The sequence below is a fragment of the Octopus bimaculoides genome, chromosome 9, assembly GCF_046866305.1.
Source record: "Octopus bimaculoides isolate indiv1 chromosome 9, ASM4686630v1, whole genome shotgun sequence".
Taxonomy (NCBI): Eukaryota; Metazoa; Mollusca; class Cephalopoda; order Octopoda; family Octopodidae; genus Octopus; species Octopus bimaculoides.
The window spans coordinates 68,532,596-68,552,579 of record NC_142936.1 but is presented as its reverse complement, the minus strand read 5'-3'; the positions used below and the strand labels follow the sequence as shown (position 1 = coordinate 68,552,579).

Genomic DNA, 19,984 nt, shown 5'->3' with positions numbered 1-19,984 from the left:
CATGAATAGGATATTATACTTACATTGCAGAAAAATTTGTCAGCAGCCAGCCATGAGACTCCAACTCACATCTCTACAATTGCTGGTCAAGTGCTTTACCTTTAAACTAAACTGCCCACTCAAAAGTTTTCTGCAATTTTTGAACTTATAATCTTAGTTTTTTATAGACACTGTATGTGAAATTTAAATTACAATATATGCAAACAAAGTTTGCTTTGTAGGAAGTGTTGAGATGTATTGAAATGTGCAGAATAATGCATGATCAGCGTGAATAGGATATTATCCTCATATTGCACAAAAATTTGTCACCACTTGACAACTGGTGTTGGTGTGTTTACATAACCATAACATAGCAGTTCAATAAAAAGGACCAATAGAATCAGTATCAACCATAAAGAAAAAAATTAAGTACTGGGTTTGATTCAGTCAACTAGGAGTCATCAAGGTGGAACCCCAACATGGCCACAGTCTAATGACTGAAATAAATAAATGGTAAAAGATAAAAAAATTAATCAGATACATGTTTCCATTATAAATAAAAAATATTCCCTGTTTTGTGTTTCATCAAGATTCTTAATGTCAACTCAAAAAAACTGCATGCTGTAATGTTTCTAAAATTCCTGTTTTATCCTCCAGCCTGTGGACAATACCACAAAGTCTAAACATGTTATATAATCGTCCTTGTATTGTTACTTATAACGCTTTGAGAAGAAATATTGATAACCGTTTGGCATTAAACATTTTGTCTGTTAATAAAAGAAATGGAATGTTTATTGCCAGAGTTTACAAAAACATGAACCAATAACTTAACAGATTGATTTCTTTGCTGATATTTAAACCAAGAACATAATATGTTTATAAAATAATGAATTAATATTTCAAAATCATAACATATTTGTTCAGATCAATATTAAAAAAAGTTTGCTCTTTTCATGGAATTTGTAAACCATTTTTCTAGTGATTTTCATTTGGGTTTTTTGTAATATTTGAAATATTTTGGTTGATATTTAACACTTCAGGGACTAGGCCTATTAATATTCAAACACTAAAGTAGACCGAACAATCATTACAAGAAACATGGTAAGTAAAAGTGTTTGGCTCCTAAGAATTATATAGCGGGTTCAATTGCTTGACCAAGCAGTACATTGTGTCCTTGAGCAAGCCATTTCATTTCATGTGACTTCAGTCTATTCAGCTATAATGAATACCAGATGGATGCTTGTGCAGTCCTTTCTCCTGCTATCTGTCATATGCAGGATATTCCACTGGGTCAAAGGTCAGGGAGACAATAGGGTGCCTAGATCTGTTCATAGCAACATAAGTATCTAAAAACAACTTTGAAAGTATGGTACATGTGACCACACCATATTCGCTTCTGAGTGATGATTGGTTGAACCCATAAAATGAATCAGAGTGGAATTTTTTTGTTTTAGTTTAAGATTTTTTTTTATGTGTGGCTGTGTGGTAAGAATTTTACTTCCCAACCACATGGTTCCAGGTTCAGTCCCATTCTAATATACATCTTTGCTACTCTGTTGGGGGTCCGTGATCTTGGCCTTGTATACAAGTTCTTTCTCAAGACAGTTGTTGTTTAGAAGGCAGTGATGTATATATATATATATATATATATATATATATATATATATATATATATATGTACATGCACACACACATATATATATATGTATACACACACACACACACCTGTGGGCGTATGTATTTATGTGTGAGTGTGTCTTTGTGTTTGCCCCCAACCTGCACCAGTGTTGGCCTTTTTATATCCCTATAACACAGTGGTTTAGCAAAAGAACTGATAGGACAAGTTCCAAGCTTGAAAAAAATAAGTTTGGGAGGTGGGGGTGTATGCATTTGTTTCACTATATCCTTCAAGGTACCCCAGCATGATCATACCCAATGACTTAAACAAGTTTAAGATAAAAAGATTTTTCAGTAAACACTTCCTAAATGAACACCAAAAAGTAATAAAACAAAAAACAACAAAACATTGACATGGAGATACAACATGCAGTAATACATTCACATATATAAGAATGCATAAATTAACATTTGTATGTAACTTTAATTGATGAAATTTCCCTGGGAAGCATGTTTTTGCAGAACAATTTATTAGCTTCAATAGAGAATGTTTTAGCATCTATGATATGAACTGTAACTGTAAAATGACAAAGCTACTCAGAACAGTGTTAATTTATTCCCTCATGAAAAGTAAAGGGTAGATGCTAACGTTATTAGCATAATAAATATGTAACTATTAGTATTCATTTAATTTTCAGTCAGAGGTTAGTAATTTTTTTTTCTCTAGTGGTATAGAAGAGTAGTTTTGAATTTGTATGGTAGTGACCCCTAGCAGTGTTGTGATCTCACAGGAGCACAATATATGCTACAATGCAAGGTGCAGTGGAAAAACCTTCTGTATTTTTAGAAATAATACATTTCTAAATCTCTGCAGTAGTGACACGATGAAGTAGTTGTATGCTGTCAACTTAATGTGACAGTCCATAAGGACACAGGAAATGTGTCAAGGCCGACAGGAAGCGGTGCAGCTTCCTTGGTAGTATTATTCCCTTCAAGGGACTGTCCACATTAAGTTGACAGCATACAACTACTTCTCCTGTATTTTACACCGTCATTTATGTGGTGCCAGTAAAGTTAATCAGGAGATAACAAAATCTTCATGTAGCTAATGTTTTACCATTCGTCTTACAATTAGCAGTGTACTGTTCATTTGCTGTTGAAACTTTTATCAAGAATGGGTGGATTTGAGGGTTTTTTTTTTGCTGCATCCTGTATGATACAACAGAGTTATCATTATTGAGGCCTAAGCCAACTTAATCAAGCAGGCTTGTGACCAAAAAAAACAAAAACAAACTCTGTATTTTTTAGGGTTTGTAGGACTACATTACCCTATGGGTTACAGATTTCACATTTACAAACATGAGATTTTCTATCAGTACAGAGACCCAACTCTTGGACAAGTGCCATAGCTTTTACATGAATACACCAAAGAGAAATAAAGTGAAAACATCTGCTTAGTGTATGATGGTTGTGATAAGGAACTATGAGATAGAGATAGAGGCTGTATGTGTGCGTGTATGTATGTGGCTACATGGGAATGTGCATACAAGAGAAAATGTATGTGAGAGAGAAAGAGAATATGAGTAAGAGAGTGAGTACATATGACTGTAAGAGACTAAGAACATGAATACGTGAGAGAGTACATATGGAAGAGAGAGAGAGAGAGAGAGAATGTGTGCATGAGAAAGACAGTATATTCCAGAGAAACAAAGTATGTGTGTGTGTGAAAGAAAGAGACAGAGACAAAAACCAAGGATTGATTGATATTCACAAGATGATTCATCATCATTATCATCATTTAATGTCCATCTTTTATGCTGACCAATGAGTCTGAGGACTACATCATGTCCCAGTGTCTGCTTAAGCATGGTTTCTACATCTGGATGCCCTTCTTAAAGCCATCCACTGGGTACAGCATATACTGGGTACTTTTTCCATAGCACCAGCACTAGTGAGGTCATCATACAGCTCCCAAAACTAAGATTCCCTTTGACTGAGTGGGGCTGCAGTAGAGAGGAAGGTACCTTTATGCTAGGAGGTGAGAGGCTTAAAGTATGAAAGAAGGGACCAGAACAGAACAAGTTTTTTGCTGAAGAGGAGTCACATGGGGCCATAACAAGGATAAAAACAACGATGATGGTGATGGTTGTGGTGGTAGTAGGGGTGAAGATGATGACATTTCATTTTCTATGTAAAACTATGAACTTTTGTGGTGGCAGTGCAAAGAAGACAAGAGTGAAACAATTTGAGGAAGACCTGGAGTCACGGTGCCTTGACCTCAAGCATGCTAAGGCCAGTGTCATGGATCAGAAAGTGTAGAATAACATCATCATTAGAGTCCATCATCCAGCAGCAATCCACAGCAGTATATTGGTTGAGAACACAGCCTCCCAGCTCCTGTCACCAGCTAGGGATCAATCATCATCATCATCATCATCCTCATCATCATTGCCATCATCAAAACTAAAAACACTTACCCATCTGTCATAAAATTCATGTAATGCAAGGCTCTGTTCCATAGGATTCTTGGGAATGTGTATAATGGTTTCACTTTTGCATTTTTACTTAAACTTTGGAAACTCACCAAATAGGTTGTGGGCACTTCCTTTCTCCTGTTGACTAAATCATAAAACACACATACATACAGGACTAGCCACATTTATCTTTGTTCAGACTTGACACATAGTTATCTGTCTTGTCCTGATTTTCCTTGTCATTTATCTGCATTACAAGGTGCATTCCAGAAGTTTTGACACTTTTTCAGGAGAAATGTTATTGATTTCAATGAACTACAAAACTCTAATCCCCTTCAAAGTAGAATCAGCTGACTTCAATGCACTTGTTGTAGCACTACAGCCGCTTCATGAAGGCCCCCATGAAAGTCCTCTATCATGAAAGTGTCCAGGACCCTTGTCACAACTTCCTTCAGCTTGAGGAGCAATCAAAAGTTACAACGAACAAGATCTACACTGCAGGGAGAGTGAGGGACAGTTTTGATGCTCATCTCTGAAATTGTGGACAGGTGCATTGTCCTGATGCAAATGCTCTGGTCTTTTGTGATAAAATCTCTTCCTGAACTCCCTCAAAACCTTCACATAGTACTCTTTGTTGACTGTCTAGCAAGAGGGAACCCAGTGGATGTAGAGGATGCTCTTGCTGTTGAAAAGAGGGATCATAATGAGCTTCCTGGTCGACTTGCTTTGATTGGCCTCATGTGCCAGCAAAAAATAAATGCTGGCTCATGAAATTAATCCATAAGCAGCTCGGAGCATTTCATAAGCTTCTTCTGTAGCACCTTTACCCAGTTTAACACAAAACTTTATTGCATAGTGAGTTTCCAAATTGTCTTCCTATCCCAACTGCATTCTGCAAACCAGTCACCTGTGACAAACAGCATTTAGTAGAATGTGTTCAAAATGCTGTTGCAGCCATCTGCTTCAATTTGCAATAGCAAAAGTTAGCAGCTTATTAGATGTAGAGTAATAATGTACTAAAATTACAATAATCTAGGACAGTTACAACTGCCTTAACTAAAAAGTTTCAAAACTTCCACAATGCATGTCAAATATCTATATCTATATTACAGCTATATCTATATTTATCTATATCATATCTATACTACAAAGTGTCTGAAATGATATAGATCCTCTTGTCCTCAGTGATAAGGAAAAGAAAAAAGAAATCTATGACGAGGTCATGAACACTGAAGTAATTAAATCCAAACTTCCTTCTTGTGTTGTTGTTGTTGTTTTTGCTTAGTCCCAGATCTAATGCAGACATATGACCAGTGGCATTCTTGCTGTGACTGTCCCTTTTAATACAAACCTACCTGAGATTTCTCCTGGTACAAACCTCTTGTTTAAAGTGATCTAAATTAAAATCTTCCACCAAAATTTCATGTTATGCGTAATTTATGTTATAAACACAATAATGACATACTTATTTTATTAAATTCTTCATCATTTTCAAAATTAATTGAAACAAAGACAGTATATTTCAATAGAAATATGGTAACAAAAGAGTTAAAGATATTTAGGACTAGATTATCTAATATAGATGGTAAATTGGTTGAGCTATTAGAATGTCTTGCAGTTTTCCTTCTGGTTTTCAGAGCTATCAGTTCAAATCCCACCAAAATCAAATTCACCTTTCATTCTTTTGGGAGTCAATAAATAAAGTACAAGTTTTTTTTTATAGGGAATGGCAACAGGAAGGACATCTAACTGTAAAAAAATCTGCCTCAATAAATTCCATCTGACTCATGGAAGCATCAAATAAGCGAACATTAAAATGATGATGATAATAATTATAACAATGATGAAGATGATGATGATGATATAGTGCAGGTGTGGCTGAGTCATTCAGTCCCAGTTGTGTGGAATCTTTTGTAAGGTAAACTTCAGCATCTATGCAAAAATGATTTTAAAATAAAATTTTTGAATAGAGGGAAAGTTGCAAATATATGAGTTAAGTGTTTACTCCAAATACAGACTAAGGAGAACAATACAAACATGGCAGCAGATTTTTCAAATTCTTTCAACAGTATAACTAGTGAAGAGAAACATTGTATTAGCAACAATTGCAACACATTCAATCTAGATCAGGGGTTCTCAACCATTTTTAATCTATGGACCCCTTTGATTGCTATTATTCTGGTGGAACCCCCCCCCCCCCCACACACACACACATCCATAGCCGTTCAATGTTTAAAAACTAGTTTTATAAAAACTTCTTTCAAAATTTCTCTTCAGTTTTCTACATGCTAACTGTAGGCTGAACTCTGTAAAATGTTAGAGAAAGAAACCTAGCTGTTTCTTGCAATGCATACCAATACATACATCTAAAGCATAATTTTTTCAAGGGCCTTTAAAATACTATCGTGGGTCCCCAATTTATTATTTTGTTGCATGGACTCACCACAAAATCTTATAAGGACTCTCAAGGGCCATATGGATCCCAGTTGAAAACCACTGATCTGGATTAGCAGCAATGGTGTCAGAACCTTTTTAGAAGGGAGCCAAAGAATTTTTCTCTTTCACATGTAACCATGCTGGAGTACTGCCTTAAAGGTTTTAGTTGAACAAATTGACCCCTGTAGGGGAAGAGGTCGAAAATTTATTAACTGGGGCAAAATGAGTAATTTCTGGTTTCTCATTATTTTTTCCCTACCTGCTTGAAATCATTACATTGCAAGTATTGCATCATCATTTTGTACTGTTGCATCATCTTTGAAGATAAAAATTGGTCAGCATAGTTGTTGTTGGAGTTAAGAGAGTTTGAAACATAGTCAGGTGATATACTTATTTTTCAAGAAATTTTTCAAATTTGACCTAATTGTAATTGAGGTTGCTAATAAAGTATGTGGGTAATTTTGGTGTTTAACAATCAGTATTCTTTTCTCTGTTGGATTTCAAGCTAATTTTTTCCCCACATTAATGTCCAGCTTAATAATTTTCAATTTTCAAAAAATGATGTCCAAAATGGGGTAAAATGAACAATGATTAATTTCAATAATTTCATCTCAACTGCACGGTGCATACATATATTGGAAAGACAGCCACTCCAACAGATTGCGAAGAAGCTATAGAGAATATTTTATGTTGAGTTTTTAGATTTAGTTGAGTTTCCTTAATTTCAGATCTTGTGCCATTTTTCCATGATCTTCTTTCATTTGACTCATATTTTAAATTTTTGTTGCATTTCTGATCTTCCTGATGTCTGAGGATGGATATTAAGTGTATGAGTCTTTTTTCAAATGTAATTGAAGAGTCAAATTTACCTTATCCTGGTCTCACTCATTTTGCCCTAGCTAAATTTTTATTTTAATGTGCTCAGAGAACAGTGATAATTTTTGAAATAGTGTTCTGAATATGCTATAGTGTTTAGAGATTATTTGCATAGCTGATATAGTTTTTGTAAGGTAGTGAACATTTTCAAAAAAAGATTTTTTTTTCAAGGTCAAAAATGCAGTAAAGATTACTTATTCTGCACCACCCCTACTTATTTTTTAACTCAAGTACCTTTCCATTGTCTATTTTGTCAAACCACTAAGGATGTAAACAGGCCAACACAAGTTGTCAAGTGGTGGTGTTGGGGGATGAACACAAAGATATATGAACACATTCACACACACACACACACACAATGGGTTTCTACACAGTTTCCATCTACCAAATTCACTCCCAAGGCATTGGGCATTAGTTGATCTGCCCAGGGTTAAAGTAGAAAACACTTGCCCATGTGCCACACAGTGGAACTGAATCCGATGATGTCATAGCAACTCCATATATATAATGTTGTCAAAACTCAACCATAAAGACTAAATTTCTTCTTTATAACTAAAAAATATATAGCTTTGATCAGTTATTAGTCCTCTATAAAATTCACATAAGACCAATAAGGGAAGACTGTTAACACACAAACCAAAACTTTAAAAAAAAATCATTCAGTTGATTAATCAAGATTTAATTCCTGACAGGCTTAAAGCACTAACTTGCATTTGTGCTGTTTTATCCGGGGATCTTGCCTACTTAAGATATTATGGAAGTTTAAACTGTTGGAAACTCCTTACGTTGTTTTAACAAGCCTGAACGTGTACAAGTGAGATTTATATTTGTCACAAAATATGTGATTTGGACAGATGTTACATTTACATCCAATTAAAAAACAAACAAACAAAAGCCCAGTAATACTCCAAAGGAACAAAACAGAGCAATTTTCGGTGCACTAGCATAGGTAGAGTGTATGCCAACCGGAGGGCAAATGAACTCATTTGCATACAGCCAATCAGAGCTCACCTTGACCTTGTTGTCAAGTTAACAAACACACTCTACCAAGGAAACTCAAGACCAGTGTTACCCAAATTTTTCGTGCCAAATTGTAATACCGCCCACCTATCAGCCAAAAAATGCTCCATCGCCCACCTGTGTAAAAAAAAAATCCCGACACACACCAACACAAAATCCCTAGCACCCCCCGCCCCGTATCATTTGACATACACACTATATCATAGACTTGTTGCCCTGTTAGTGATGTTTGTACTAAATATGCGGTTGTTTACAAATCCCTTATTGTGGGTTTAGTTTTGCCATTAGTGTCAATAAAATTCTAACGTTCTGGAAGCATCAGTAAAGTGAAATGTGAAAACGAATTTCTATAGATGGCGTCAGAAAGGCAGTATGGTATTCCCAAAGAGAAGTCAATAGAGCAGAGTCAGATGACACGTCTTTACTGGAGTAAATACGGATCTAGTTCGTTTGGCTGCCAGCATTTCAAAAATCAAAGTTTATCGAAAATTTTAAAATTCGGCACATTGATGCACCTTTCCAAGCTGAATTGCTGGAGTTATTCAACTTTTTCCAAAAGAATGTTTTTAAAAAGTTATAGAGGTTTAAAGTTTGATCATTTTCACTTAGTCAAGAAACACGATTTCAAAGCTGTCATTTTGTGTGTGACTGCCCATTTTGTCAACATCCTGAAAATAGCACTAGTGTTTTGATATGAAAACACAGAATTACGCACGACATATAACCTCGCATAACTTCTTTTATTTTTCGGAGTTTTGGGGAAATTTATGCGAATTTGAATTCTACGCGTGGAACTTCATACGATTATGCAGAAAAAAAAATTGTAGTGGAATGTGATTTAAGGCTTAGGCCTATTTGGCTGTTATTTTTAGCACGCATGACAACCATCTCAATGACTGACAAAAATATTCGATCGATAAACAAGTCCGCGTTTTTAATACATAGGGACGCCTTATGCGAGTAGTCAAATCGATAAAAGTGTATCCTTATTCTAGGCATGCCTAGATATAAGTAAATGCAGGCGCAATTTCTAAAAATTCATTGTCACCCACAAAATGTTCATATCGCCCACTAAAATCTCAAAATCGACCATCATTTTCTAGAAATTCGTCCATCGCCTACATGTAAGTTGAAAACGCCCACCGGTGGGCGATATCGCTCACTTTGGGAAGCTATGCTCAAGACGAAGAACAGTGTAGTAAGTCAACCGAACGCCAAGTTATGCCTGATATTAGAAGGAGACAAGTAATTAGATAGATTTGCATCTATACCTATTATCGGATTTTGTTAGGACCCTATATAGTAAAGATGTGGATGGGGAAAATGTAGGTAGAGGGTGATGTGCTAGCAACCCTCTTCCCTTAATGTTTTACAAAGTAAACAACACAAATAACTACGCAGAGGCAGCCATGGTTGAAACAAGAACAACAAGCATTATCAAAAGAGAAAAGAAGCATGGTCATTCTTTACCCAAGTGACCTTATCTTATCACCCATCACTTGTTATGCGCTCATTGGCTGTATGCAAATGAGTTCATAACTGGGGTCCGAAACTCTCGTGGGAAAAAAATTTCGCGCCCGGGGCGGCCCTTCAGTTTGACGCACCCCGGACTCCACAAAAAACACATATTGCCTACAGCTGACCCAAAAGTGCCGCCTCTACCGCCCCCATTAATTACACTATTGCTTTTATGTTAACGTACATATTATCTGCAGGACCAAAGACTGCCCAAAATAGGAAGATCAGGAGACAGTAAACAAACAAAATAAACATTAATTTTTGACCTTAACTCCAAAACAACAAATATAATGCTTAGAAGACAGTAAACAAACATTAAACTTTAACCTTAATTCTAATCTTTACTGTCTGTAATTCTTTTTCTACTATTGTTATAGTGGCCACTGGTTCTCTCAAATGGATAGTAGCTTATGCATTTCTTCATAGTCCCACACTTGTAATCAACTTTTCAACCATTCATCACCATCCTTCTCTCAGTCATCGTCATCATCATCATTGACTTTAGATATTCTGATACTACTAAATACATTTTATATTTTCAAAACTACCAGATCAGTCATTTTCTTAATAAGCTAATGGTTTGTACTGGTGATTTACCTACAGATAATAGACACAAACGGGCGTCGAAATGAACTTGACACCCTTTGTCTGTGACCTAATTCCAATACACTTTTGGTATGACTACTTTTAGTTCGCTAGGAGGGCGGTCGATTCGTAGAACTATGCGATCTTTTCATTCTGACGGACAGATTTTTAAAAGAATTATGACAGAGTCATGCAAATGCTTTGCAGTATTTATTCTAACTCGTTGCATTTAAAGTTCAAATCCTGCTGAGCCGAACTGAAAAATATGGCATTTGGGTAGACATTAAATATGTATCCCATTAAAGGGAAAACAAAGCATCGGTGCTCCAAAACAATAAAACAGAAAGCTTGGGAGACATCAAATAAACATTAGTTACTCTTAGATTAAACTTTAACCTTAACGCCAATCCCCACTGTTGTTATGTAGCTTAATCTCAAGTGAATTCTGATGAAGCATTCCACCTGCAACCCTCCCCTCATCAGACACAGTATATCTAAAGACTACGCGCACAAGAGGGGTGTGCAGGATATATCGTACCCAAATTGGGAATTTTCAAGTGTCTCAGAAAATAACTGTATATACCAATAACTAGCATTTAAGTATTCATGTTTTCGGAGAGAAACTTTCCTGAGAGAAACTTTGTTACCCCTTCAAAATATTTTCCATTACAGACTTCATCATTCAGTGAGTCCTTTCATATTTTCAAGACCATGAGTTGTGATTTGTGGGAGATTTTACTGCTGTTTCTGACGATATGTTATCTTATATGCCATAGAAGTTGGTACCTACTTCTTGTAAATCCTAATTATAAGCCTTGTCTCAAAATACTGTTTGTCTCTCTGGGTCATTTTCAGTTTATTTGAACTACGATGCGCTGAAGAAATGCAGTGTTTGCTGCAGTGCCTTTACTTGCTCACTTAAAGTAAAAGTTGACCATCTTCTACGTGTTTTAAAGTCAACATGTACAGATTAGTGTTGTCGTTAATAAGCCTAAAGCATAAAGTGTGCAGTAATAAGAAATAAATCAAAACATTTCTAGGTGCGGTATGGGCAAATGACATTGTGTAACGATTTTTGTTCTTGGATAGCTACTGTTATTCTTTCTCTATTTGCTTATTCCTAGAAAGTATGAAAAATGGCTAATATTTCCTTCAAACTTTACTTTTGTTCCATTTATTCAAACCCTAAAGAATCCTTCTCAATACATAGCTATGATGCATCCCCACTACTCCTGATCATGATCAGAGATGCACACATCGTCAGTCACTAAGGGATATGCTCAACTGGTTAAGGTCAAGCAAATATGGTATTGAGCAGAATATTTGCTATAATGATAGTTCTGCTTTAGCAACTCAGAACTGAATCTCTTCTGAAATGTAAAGGAAAATAGGTCAGTTTCAAACATTGATGTCCAGGTCACAAAAGCAAAGTTTGAAGGGAATAGTTCAATATTCTTTTCTTTTAAGCGTTTTCTTCACTGCGACCTTTAAAATAACGTCTTTCCTTCGTTTTAACCTGCAGAAACGTCAAATCGATCAGCTGATTTTTCGTTAATTTCCGTAAATTTTTATTCATTTATTTACTTTTGTTTTCATGACGTATAGAAGGCGACATTTACTTTGAAGTGAGAGCAGAAAGTGGAAGAGAGGAGAAAGTGAAAGATGTATGTGCGTGTATATGAAATGTACGTATATATGAAAGATAGTAGGTGTACGTGTGCGTACCTGTATGTGTGCGTGCGAACGCACGTGTTGTGTTCAGCACACAAACACACACGTACATCCATTATCTCTCATGTACATGTACACATATGCAAGCAACTTTTTTTTGTACGTGTGTGCATGTGTGTGATAGAGAGAGTGAGTGAAGGTGTGTGTTCTCATGTATGTATTTTTAAGCACAATTGTTTGTATGTATTCTTTTATGCGTTTCAGCCCTAAGGCTGTGGCCATGCTGGGACACCGCCAGTGTAACTACCTTTTAAATGGCCAATCCTATGTGATTGGCTTTTGGTGAAGGAGGGGATTTGACACTGCTGCACTCTTTTGAGTATCTTGCCTTAATATTGGTTCATCTGAGATCTTGGATAGCAAGAGGTCAAGTTGTTTCTTGAAAACAGCTACCCTCCACTCCATAGAGAGCTCTGAGATGTTTTGACAAGGCGTTAAATAGTTGTGGGCCCTTGAATCCCAAGCTACTGCAGTACATGGCCCTCACCTTAGATGGGACAGCTGGGGCTTTTGGGATAGTGCAGAGACGTCTGATATAACTTTCGATTCCAAAATTTGGTGTCAGCCCCTTTAGTATCTTCCACACAAATATAATTGCATACCTCTCCTGTCTTCGTTCCCGAGAGAAGAATCGTAGTTCTTTCAGTCTCTCCCAGTAGCTCAGTTGTTCCATTGATGCAATCTTCCTTGTGTAACACCGCTGAACCACTTCAAGTTCCGTTATTAATCTGACACTGTAGGGTGACCACAGTTGAGAGCAGCAGTCCAGACGGCTGAGGACATATGTCCTCCATAAGGCCAGCATAGTTTCTGGTTAGTGACACGCATATTGCTTGATTACATGTCACTGAGGTACTGTGGTTTGTATTGTTGGGACGTTACAAGGCCCCTGATGTTCAGCAAGAATATCTGTGTGACATGTAGGGTGTTGGTAGTGGCCACTGGTCTGACACGTGCAGAAGTGTCAGAATACATAGAGCTGAACACAGCGCGCTCGCGCATGCACGCACACGCAGATACACACACTTCTTTCATATACACGTAATACATCTTTCACATTCTCCTCTCTTTCTCTTTCTGTTCAACTTCAAAGCAAATGTCACCTTCCACATGTCATGAAAACAAAAGTAAATACATAAAAATTTTTACGGAAATTAACGAACAACCAGCTGATCCATCTGACGTTTCTTCGGGCTAAAACGAAGGATTGCCAAACAAAATAAATAAATTAAAGAAATATTAATGGTGAAGTATGAAAGGAATTTTCACTTTATTTTATTCTTCAAGCTTAAAAAATTATTTTGAATTATTATTTGTAAAGTATTTTGCGTACTTTTTAAATTTCCTTTGCTATTTCTTTCACACAATTTCTAAAATTCCGACAAGAAAGTTTCAAATAGTTTTATTATACCGCCCACTCATTACTTTTAGTGAATAAGCTTTCGCTGTTAATAGTACGATTATACAGTAGATTATTTAGTTCAAGTATTTCACTGTTTCAGAAGCTTAACTTTTTATTCGTTTTCATTAAATGAAATAACTATGATGAAAATTATATCCTCATTTTGGCTGTTTCGTTTTTATTTATTTACTTTTTGTGCAACAAATGCAATGTCGATACGTTATGGTTTTTGACACAAGAACGAAATAACTTCAGATTTCCACTTTGGGATTTCTTTGGGGTCGTAGGCAGTGTGTTAGAATTAAGATGTAATACATATGTAAAAACTAACGTTTCTTTTTTCCGAGCTGAAATTTGAAACCGAATCTAAGGATTTTCGCTCGTCTGATCCACCACTGGCCAAACAGGCGCGAAAGAAATTCCTTTGTCCAGTCAAAAAATGATGGAATGCTTTTCCCTTCGACCGACGACCTGAGCCGTGTCATTTAAGGTTCAAGTGGACAGGGGACGACTTACATAGGTAGAAATTACTCCTGTGATATGTTTGTCCTTCTAGCCGTCAGACATACGACAGAGGCAGATAGCTACAGGCAAGACAGCCAACAGGTATCTTCCGCCAGTTAAGCAGCCAACAGGGAACCACGTATTCAGCATGAACGACTCAACACAGCAGCAGATGGAGAACATAAACAGACACTACTGAATGACCAACGCACACAAAACATGCCCGCTTCTACCTCATCATATCGACACAATATTTCCCCTGTTATTTTCTTCTTCGACAACTCGAAGTAAGTTGGTAATGTCAGGTAGTGAATTTTTTGGTGTATACAAGTAAATGCAAATATCGTTTAAATAAATTATTTAAACCACAATCCGATGCTTTCCCATTATTTTACATTGATGTCGTCCGTATGCCTATTTCATCTGCTACCTCAACATCTTTTGCTACACCTACTCCACAACATATATATACAAAGAATGAGTGAGAGAGAGAAAGAGAGAAGGAAAGCGTCAGGGGTGTGTCAGAGACGTCAGAAAAAAGAATAAGAGAGAGGGGGAAGGTGAAGCTAAAAGAAATGAGAGAGAGAGAAGGAACAAGAAAGTTATAAGAAGCAGCCAGGGACGATAGAGAGAAAGAGACAGGAAGCCAGAGAAGGAGAGAGTGAGAGAGAGAGGGCAAACAGAAAGAGCGGGTACACAGAGACAAAATGGGTGAGTAGAGAGAGAAAGAAAGAGTGAGAGGAGGGAAAAGAAAGAACGAAAGAGGGACAGGGAGAGAGAGAGAGAGTGTGTGTGTTAGAACCCACCTACCTAACTTCATTCGGTTTTCGAAGTCCTGTATTACTTAAAACTCTGAGAAACTCATTATTTCAACAACGATGGTAAGTATCTGGTTTGGTTTTTTTAGTTTTTGATCATAATATGACAGTTAGTAACATTACTGGAAAACTAATTAACACGAGAAACTCGATACTTCATCGATTTTTTTCCTCACCTCTTTCAGAAATGTCGTAGTGCGACAATAATTCTTTAGTTGATCGAGTGCTCGACCCAGCTTTGATTTTGTATTATCTCCGAAAAAAAAAAAAAATCCATCGAAATTATTATTTCTACATAATTAGTTTAACTTATATTAATATAGTAAAGTGGGTGAGTTGGCATGAACTGGATTGCGAGACCTAATTACTAAGATCAGCGTATATACTTTCGTCCTTCTGCGTTCGAATCCAGATAGGGGTTCACTTAAACTTTGGATTTTCTGAACAAATCTATCTTAATATTTCGTTATTAGATACCCCTAAAAATAAAAGTTCATACCTGTTGTTGTTTGACCCCATGTCAGTCCTGCTGGAGCATTCCAGCTGTGACCATCCCCATTTTTTTCTATTCACGCACAGGAAATCTACAATTCCATCATCCGAGGTGTTCCTCGTTTAAGACTATAGTTTAGCAGATATTTCTAACAATTCAAATTTTTTTTACTGAGGTTAAATTCAATCTACTGTATTCTTCCACCAACCTATTTTTATTCTTACAAAGCATCTTATACGCGAATGGAATAATAAAACTAAAGCTACAAAATGCCATGTTTTCTATCATTCTAAATTATTAAGATCGATGATATCGATTGATACCCTTCCCTCGAAATTGGTACCTAGATCAAAACGATTATCTATATATATTTTTCTTTATTAATATTCTTCTCTGCATTCACATCTGCATGAAGTCAATACAGACATCCCGTTTATGTTTGTGTATGTCTGTATCTGTGTATGCTTGCGTGTGTGCATGTATGTATATATTTGCAAGGACAGTAAGCGGCTAATCAACCTTTATTTAGTTAATTTGACTGCAGTATATAACTGGTATTCTTGGTTCCTGCGAGGATTATAATGATGATATTCTTTCGATTTAGGATCATAAATTGTAATTGAAAAATTGTCGGCAATCAGAATTGATATTTGAATGGATTTATTTTTTTAATTCAAATTTTTTTTTTTTTAATGGAGCATGGATAGCGGGAAACCTTAAAAATTCGAAAAGTTTCCATTGTTGAAATAATAGGAACCCAAGGAAATTATTATTATTTTTTTTTTTAGGTAAAAAAAAAAAAGAGAAAGAAAAAGGATAAGGTGTCTGTCTATCCGACCCGTCCGTCTGGACATTGTCAAATGCTGTCAATGTTACCATTTTTCAGCCTTTATGAAGGCGCTTGTTTTTGTGGTTGGGCATTCGGCTTACGACCGTAAGGCTGTAATTTCGATTCCTGGCGGCACGTTGTGCAAAACATTTAATTTCAGAAGATGGCAAAAATAAGTAGTACCTGTATTTCAAAGGGCCAACCTTGTCACATTCTCCCTGAGAATTACTTTAAGGGTATGCGTATCTTTGGAGTGCTCGACCATTTGCACGAATAGGCTGTTCCGTTGATCGAGCACTTGGAAATACTCGTCGTTGTAAGCGACGGAGTGCTAGTTCATAAACCGAAAGAATGCTAAAACGATGCATTTTCGTCATCACAGACCCATTTTACATTTGTTCATTAAAATTGTTCACAGACACCAAACAGCAACAGAAACACGTAAAAACATCCAGACACATATTCCAGAACCCACTCTCATCACTATACTATCGATATACGAATACAATCAATGTTTAATGTTGGGAGTATTGATCAGTTGTGACGTTCAGTCTTTCTAAAAGACTTGAACGGGTCCTAAAGAAGTTTATAGAAAAACTGTGTTGTTACTATTTGGAAAGGACAAAGAAGTTCTATATCGAAAATTACTCCCAACTTTGTAGATTTAAGCTTTCAGAGTCTATGAGGGATTCGTTGATTGTTCCCACTAGCGTGGCAAGAGTTATAACGATCTGGTGGGCAAAGGTACTTTTTAGCACCCTGGGGGTGAATGTACTTTTAGTACCACTTTCTTGCCCCTCCCCTCTGTTACTTTATTTTTGTTGAAATACATTGGTTTTGTTTTAATTCATTTGTGAAAAATGATGAAGAGTTTAGGAAAATAACTTTAAAGTCATACAAATGTGACGAAATAGTTTTAAACAGTTGTAATATATAATTCAGTTAATTTAATCCATTTAATATCAGTCTAGTTTTCAGCTGTCTTAGATTGGGAATTAAATTATACAAAACAAAGAATGTTGGTTAGAGAATAAAGAGTGGAAATAGATTTTTTTCTTCAAAAATTTTAAATACGTTAAAAAGTTTTATTTGTAAACAGTTTTTTTTAGTTGATTTGAAAACACGAAATATACCAATGGGAACAGCTCAATATTATAGCGTTATTATTTTTAATTCAGTATGTATTAGTCTGTTACATGTCACATGACAGATTTCTTTGGAAGTATAGTTTTGTTACTACGGGTAATATCAGGAAACAGCATAAACATACAAGAATTGTAATTTAATCTTTATCTAATTTCTTGGTGCTTATCCAAAATGATAAAATGAATACAATTTTTCGAAAGAAAGATATTTATTACCTCAAAATAAAATTAAAACAAATTTCTCGTTTACATAACTTCCATATACTTTCATTCACTCTCTCCCTCTCTGTCTGTCTGTCTCTTCTGTAAGATTCTTACATTCTCTCTCCCTCACCGTGAGTGTATGTAGACTTCTTCCTTTATTTATTGTCTACCACCGAGCCTCGTATGCAGTGGTGGACTGGCCAAGTTGCTAGCTTGCCCGATGACAAGTGGGCCCCTGCGTCACTAGAATCCATATAGGCGGGTGGGGGGCGTGTTAGTATCTAAGGAGCCTAGCCCCTCAAGTTTGAGAATTTTTTATTCACTCCTGGAAGAATGTATTAATTATTTCAGCCTGGTTGTGTTTATAGACAGTTGAAAAGAATACTTTTAACAAAAAATAAATTAATTAATTAATCAAAAAAAATAAATGATAGCATTGTAGTTGCGGGTGGGTCCCCTTAGTCTCTTGGCAACTAATATGTTTAGACTCAGTCCGCCACTGCTCGTATGTACATCCATTCTGCACCTTTTATGTTTAACCCCTCTCTCTTTTTATGTGCTGTCTAGCGTGACTGGAGGGATCAACCAACCATCCATCAAACACCTTAGTTTCAACTTCAATAATTTCTTCCGTTTCTGATCCATGCATGGAAATATGCTATAAACTTTGCCCACTTAAAGCTAGCTTTTTGTGTGTTTAACATTGTTAGCAGGAAATTAAGACTGCAGTTGTTCATTCCTCACTTGTCTTAATTATAGTTGTTACTATAATTATTATTGTTTGTCTCTTTGATTTATATGTAGTTAACACAACACTGTCGTTAACGCATATATTACTACTTAAATTCCAGCAACTGAACAACAGTTAATAGCTTTCAAAACAACAAGAAGTATTAGTCCAAACTTTATTTTTGCTTCTTATCTTTTACCATTTACTTGTTTCAGATGTAGGACTGTGGCCATACTGGGGCACCATTTTGAAGGGTTTAGTCAAACAAGTCGACTCTTATACTTAATTTGAAGCCTGGAACTGATTCTTTTGCTCTCTTTTGCTGAATTGCTAAGTTACGGGGATGTAATCAACCAGCACTAGTTCTCAAGCTGTGGTGAAAGACAAACACACAGATACACTCTCACATATACATGATGGGCTTCTTTCAATTTCCAAACAAATCCACTCACAAGAGGCTATAGTAGAAGACACTTGTCCAAGATGCCCTGTAGTGGGACTGTACCCAAAACCACTTGCAAGATTCATAATCACACAACTTTTACAAATCTTACAAAGCCATAGGGAAAACATTTTGTCTAAAGAGCAAAACAGAATTGAAAACTGAAATTATTCCAATGTAAATAAAGGCACAAATGTTGGTGTGTGGTTAAGAAACTTGCTTTCCAACCTTGTGGTTTCAGGTTCAGTCTCACTGCATGGCACCTTGGGCAAATGTTTTCTATTGTTGCCTCAGGCCAACCAAAGCCTTGTGAATGGCTTTGATAGATGAAAACTGAAAGATGCCCATCATATATGTATATAAGTGTAGATATATGTCCAGTTCTTGGCATCACATGATGGTTGTTGTAAATAAGTATCACTGCTGTGCAAGTGACATTGTTCTTTCCCATTCGTCTGTGGAAAACAATTTTGGCTGTAGGGAAATTTTGGAAACATGAAGGTTGGCAACAAGAAGGGCATCTGACTTTAGGAAAATATACTTCCATGAACTCTGTCTGATCCATGCAATCATGGGAAAAATGAATGTTAAATGATGTTGGTAATAGTTAGACATACTTACATAAGTGTGAACCACACCCTGCCGATTCTATTTCTTCACAACTTTCAGAAAAATGGATATTTTTTAAATGAAATTTTCTACAAATATGCTTCAGATGGTGTAGATTTTGATTATATTAGAATTTGTTGTGAAAAACTTTTTCTGGGAGTGGGAAGAAGAGTTTCAAAAAATTCATGAGTTGGCTTTGTTTCGTGTGTGTGTGTGTGTGTGTGTGTGTGTGTGCCCACCAATATTTTTTTCTATATTAAATTCTTATATAATAGCAATGTACTCTTAATTGTCCCATGTTGGAACAACAGTATGTTGGAACATACTGGTATGTCCCCCTCCCCTAGCATAAGCCAACTTGCCCCACCATGGAGCATGTCAGGACATTCAGACATGAATCACAAATATTAACTTTCTTCAAGAATCTCTCTATGCCATTACTGAACGGGTTTACTGAGTTTATTGTAAATATGTATATAACTATACCAATGATGATGATGATGTGGATTTACCAATACAGCCATATGTTGAAAAATAAGCCTTTTTGTGAGATATGTTCCAACTAAGTCTAC

General features: G+C 36.1%; 1 protein-coding gene across 1 annotated transcript in view; it reads left to right on the top strand.

Annotated features, from left to right (window-relative positions):
• Positions 1–14,924: 14,924 nt before the first annotated feature.
• Positions 14,925–19,984, top strand: part of LOC106883046 (annexin A7) — a 60,310-nt gene continuing 55,250 nt past the window's right edge. The window contains exon 1 of the mRNA XM_014933919.3: positions 14,925–15,023. Coding sequence (XP_014789405.1) covers positions 15,021–15,023 — 3 coding nt within the window. The 5' untranslated portion in view covers positions 14,925–15,020. The remainder of the gene's footprint in view (positions 15,024–19,984) is intronic.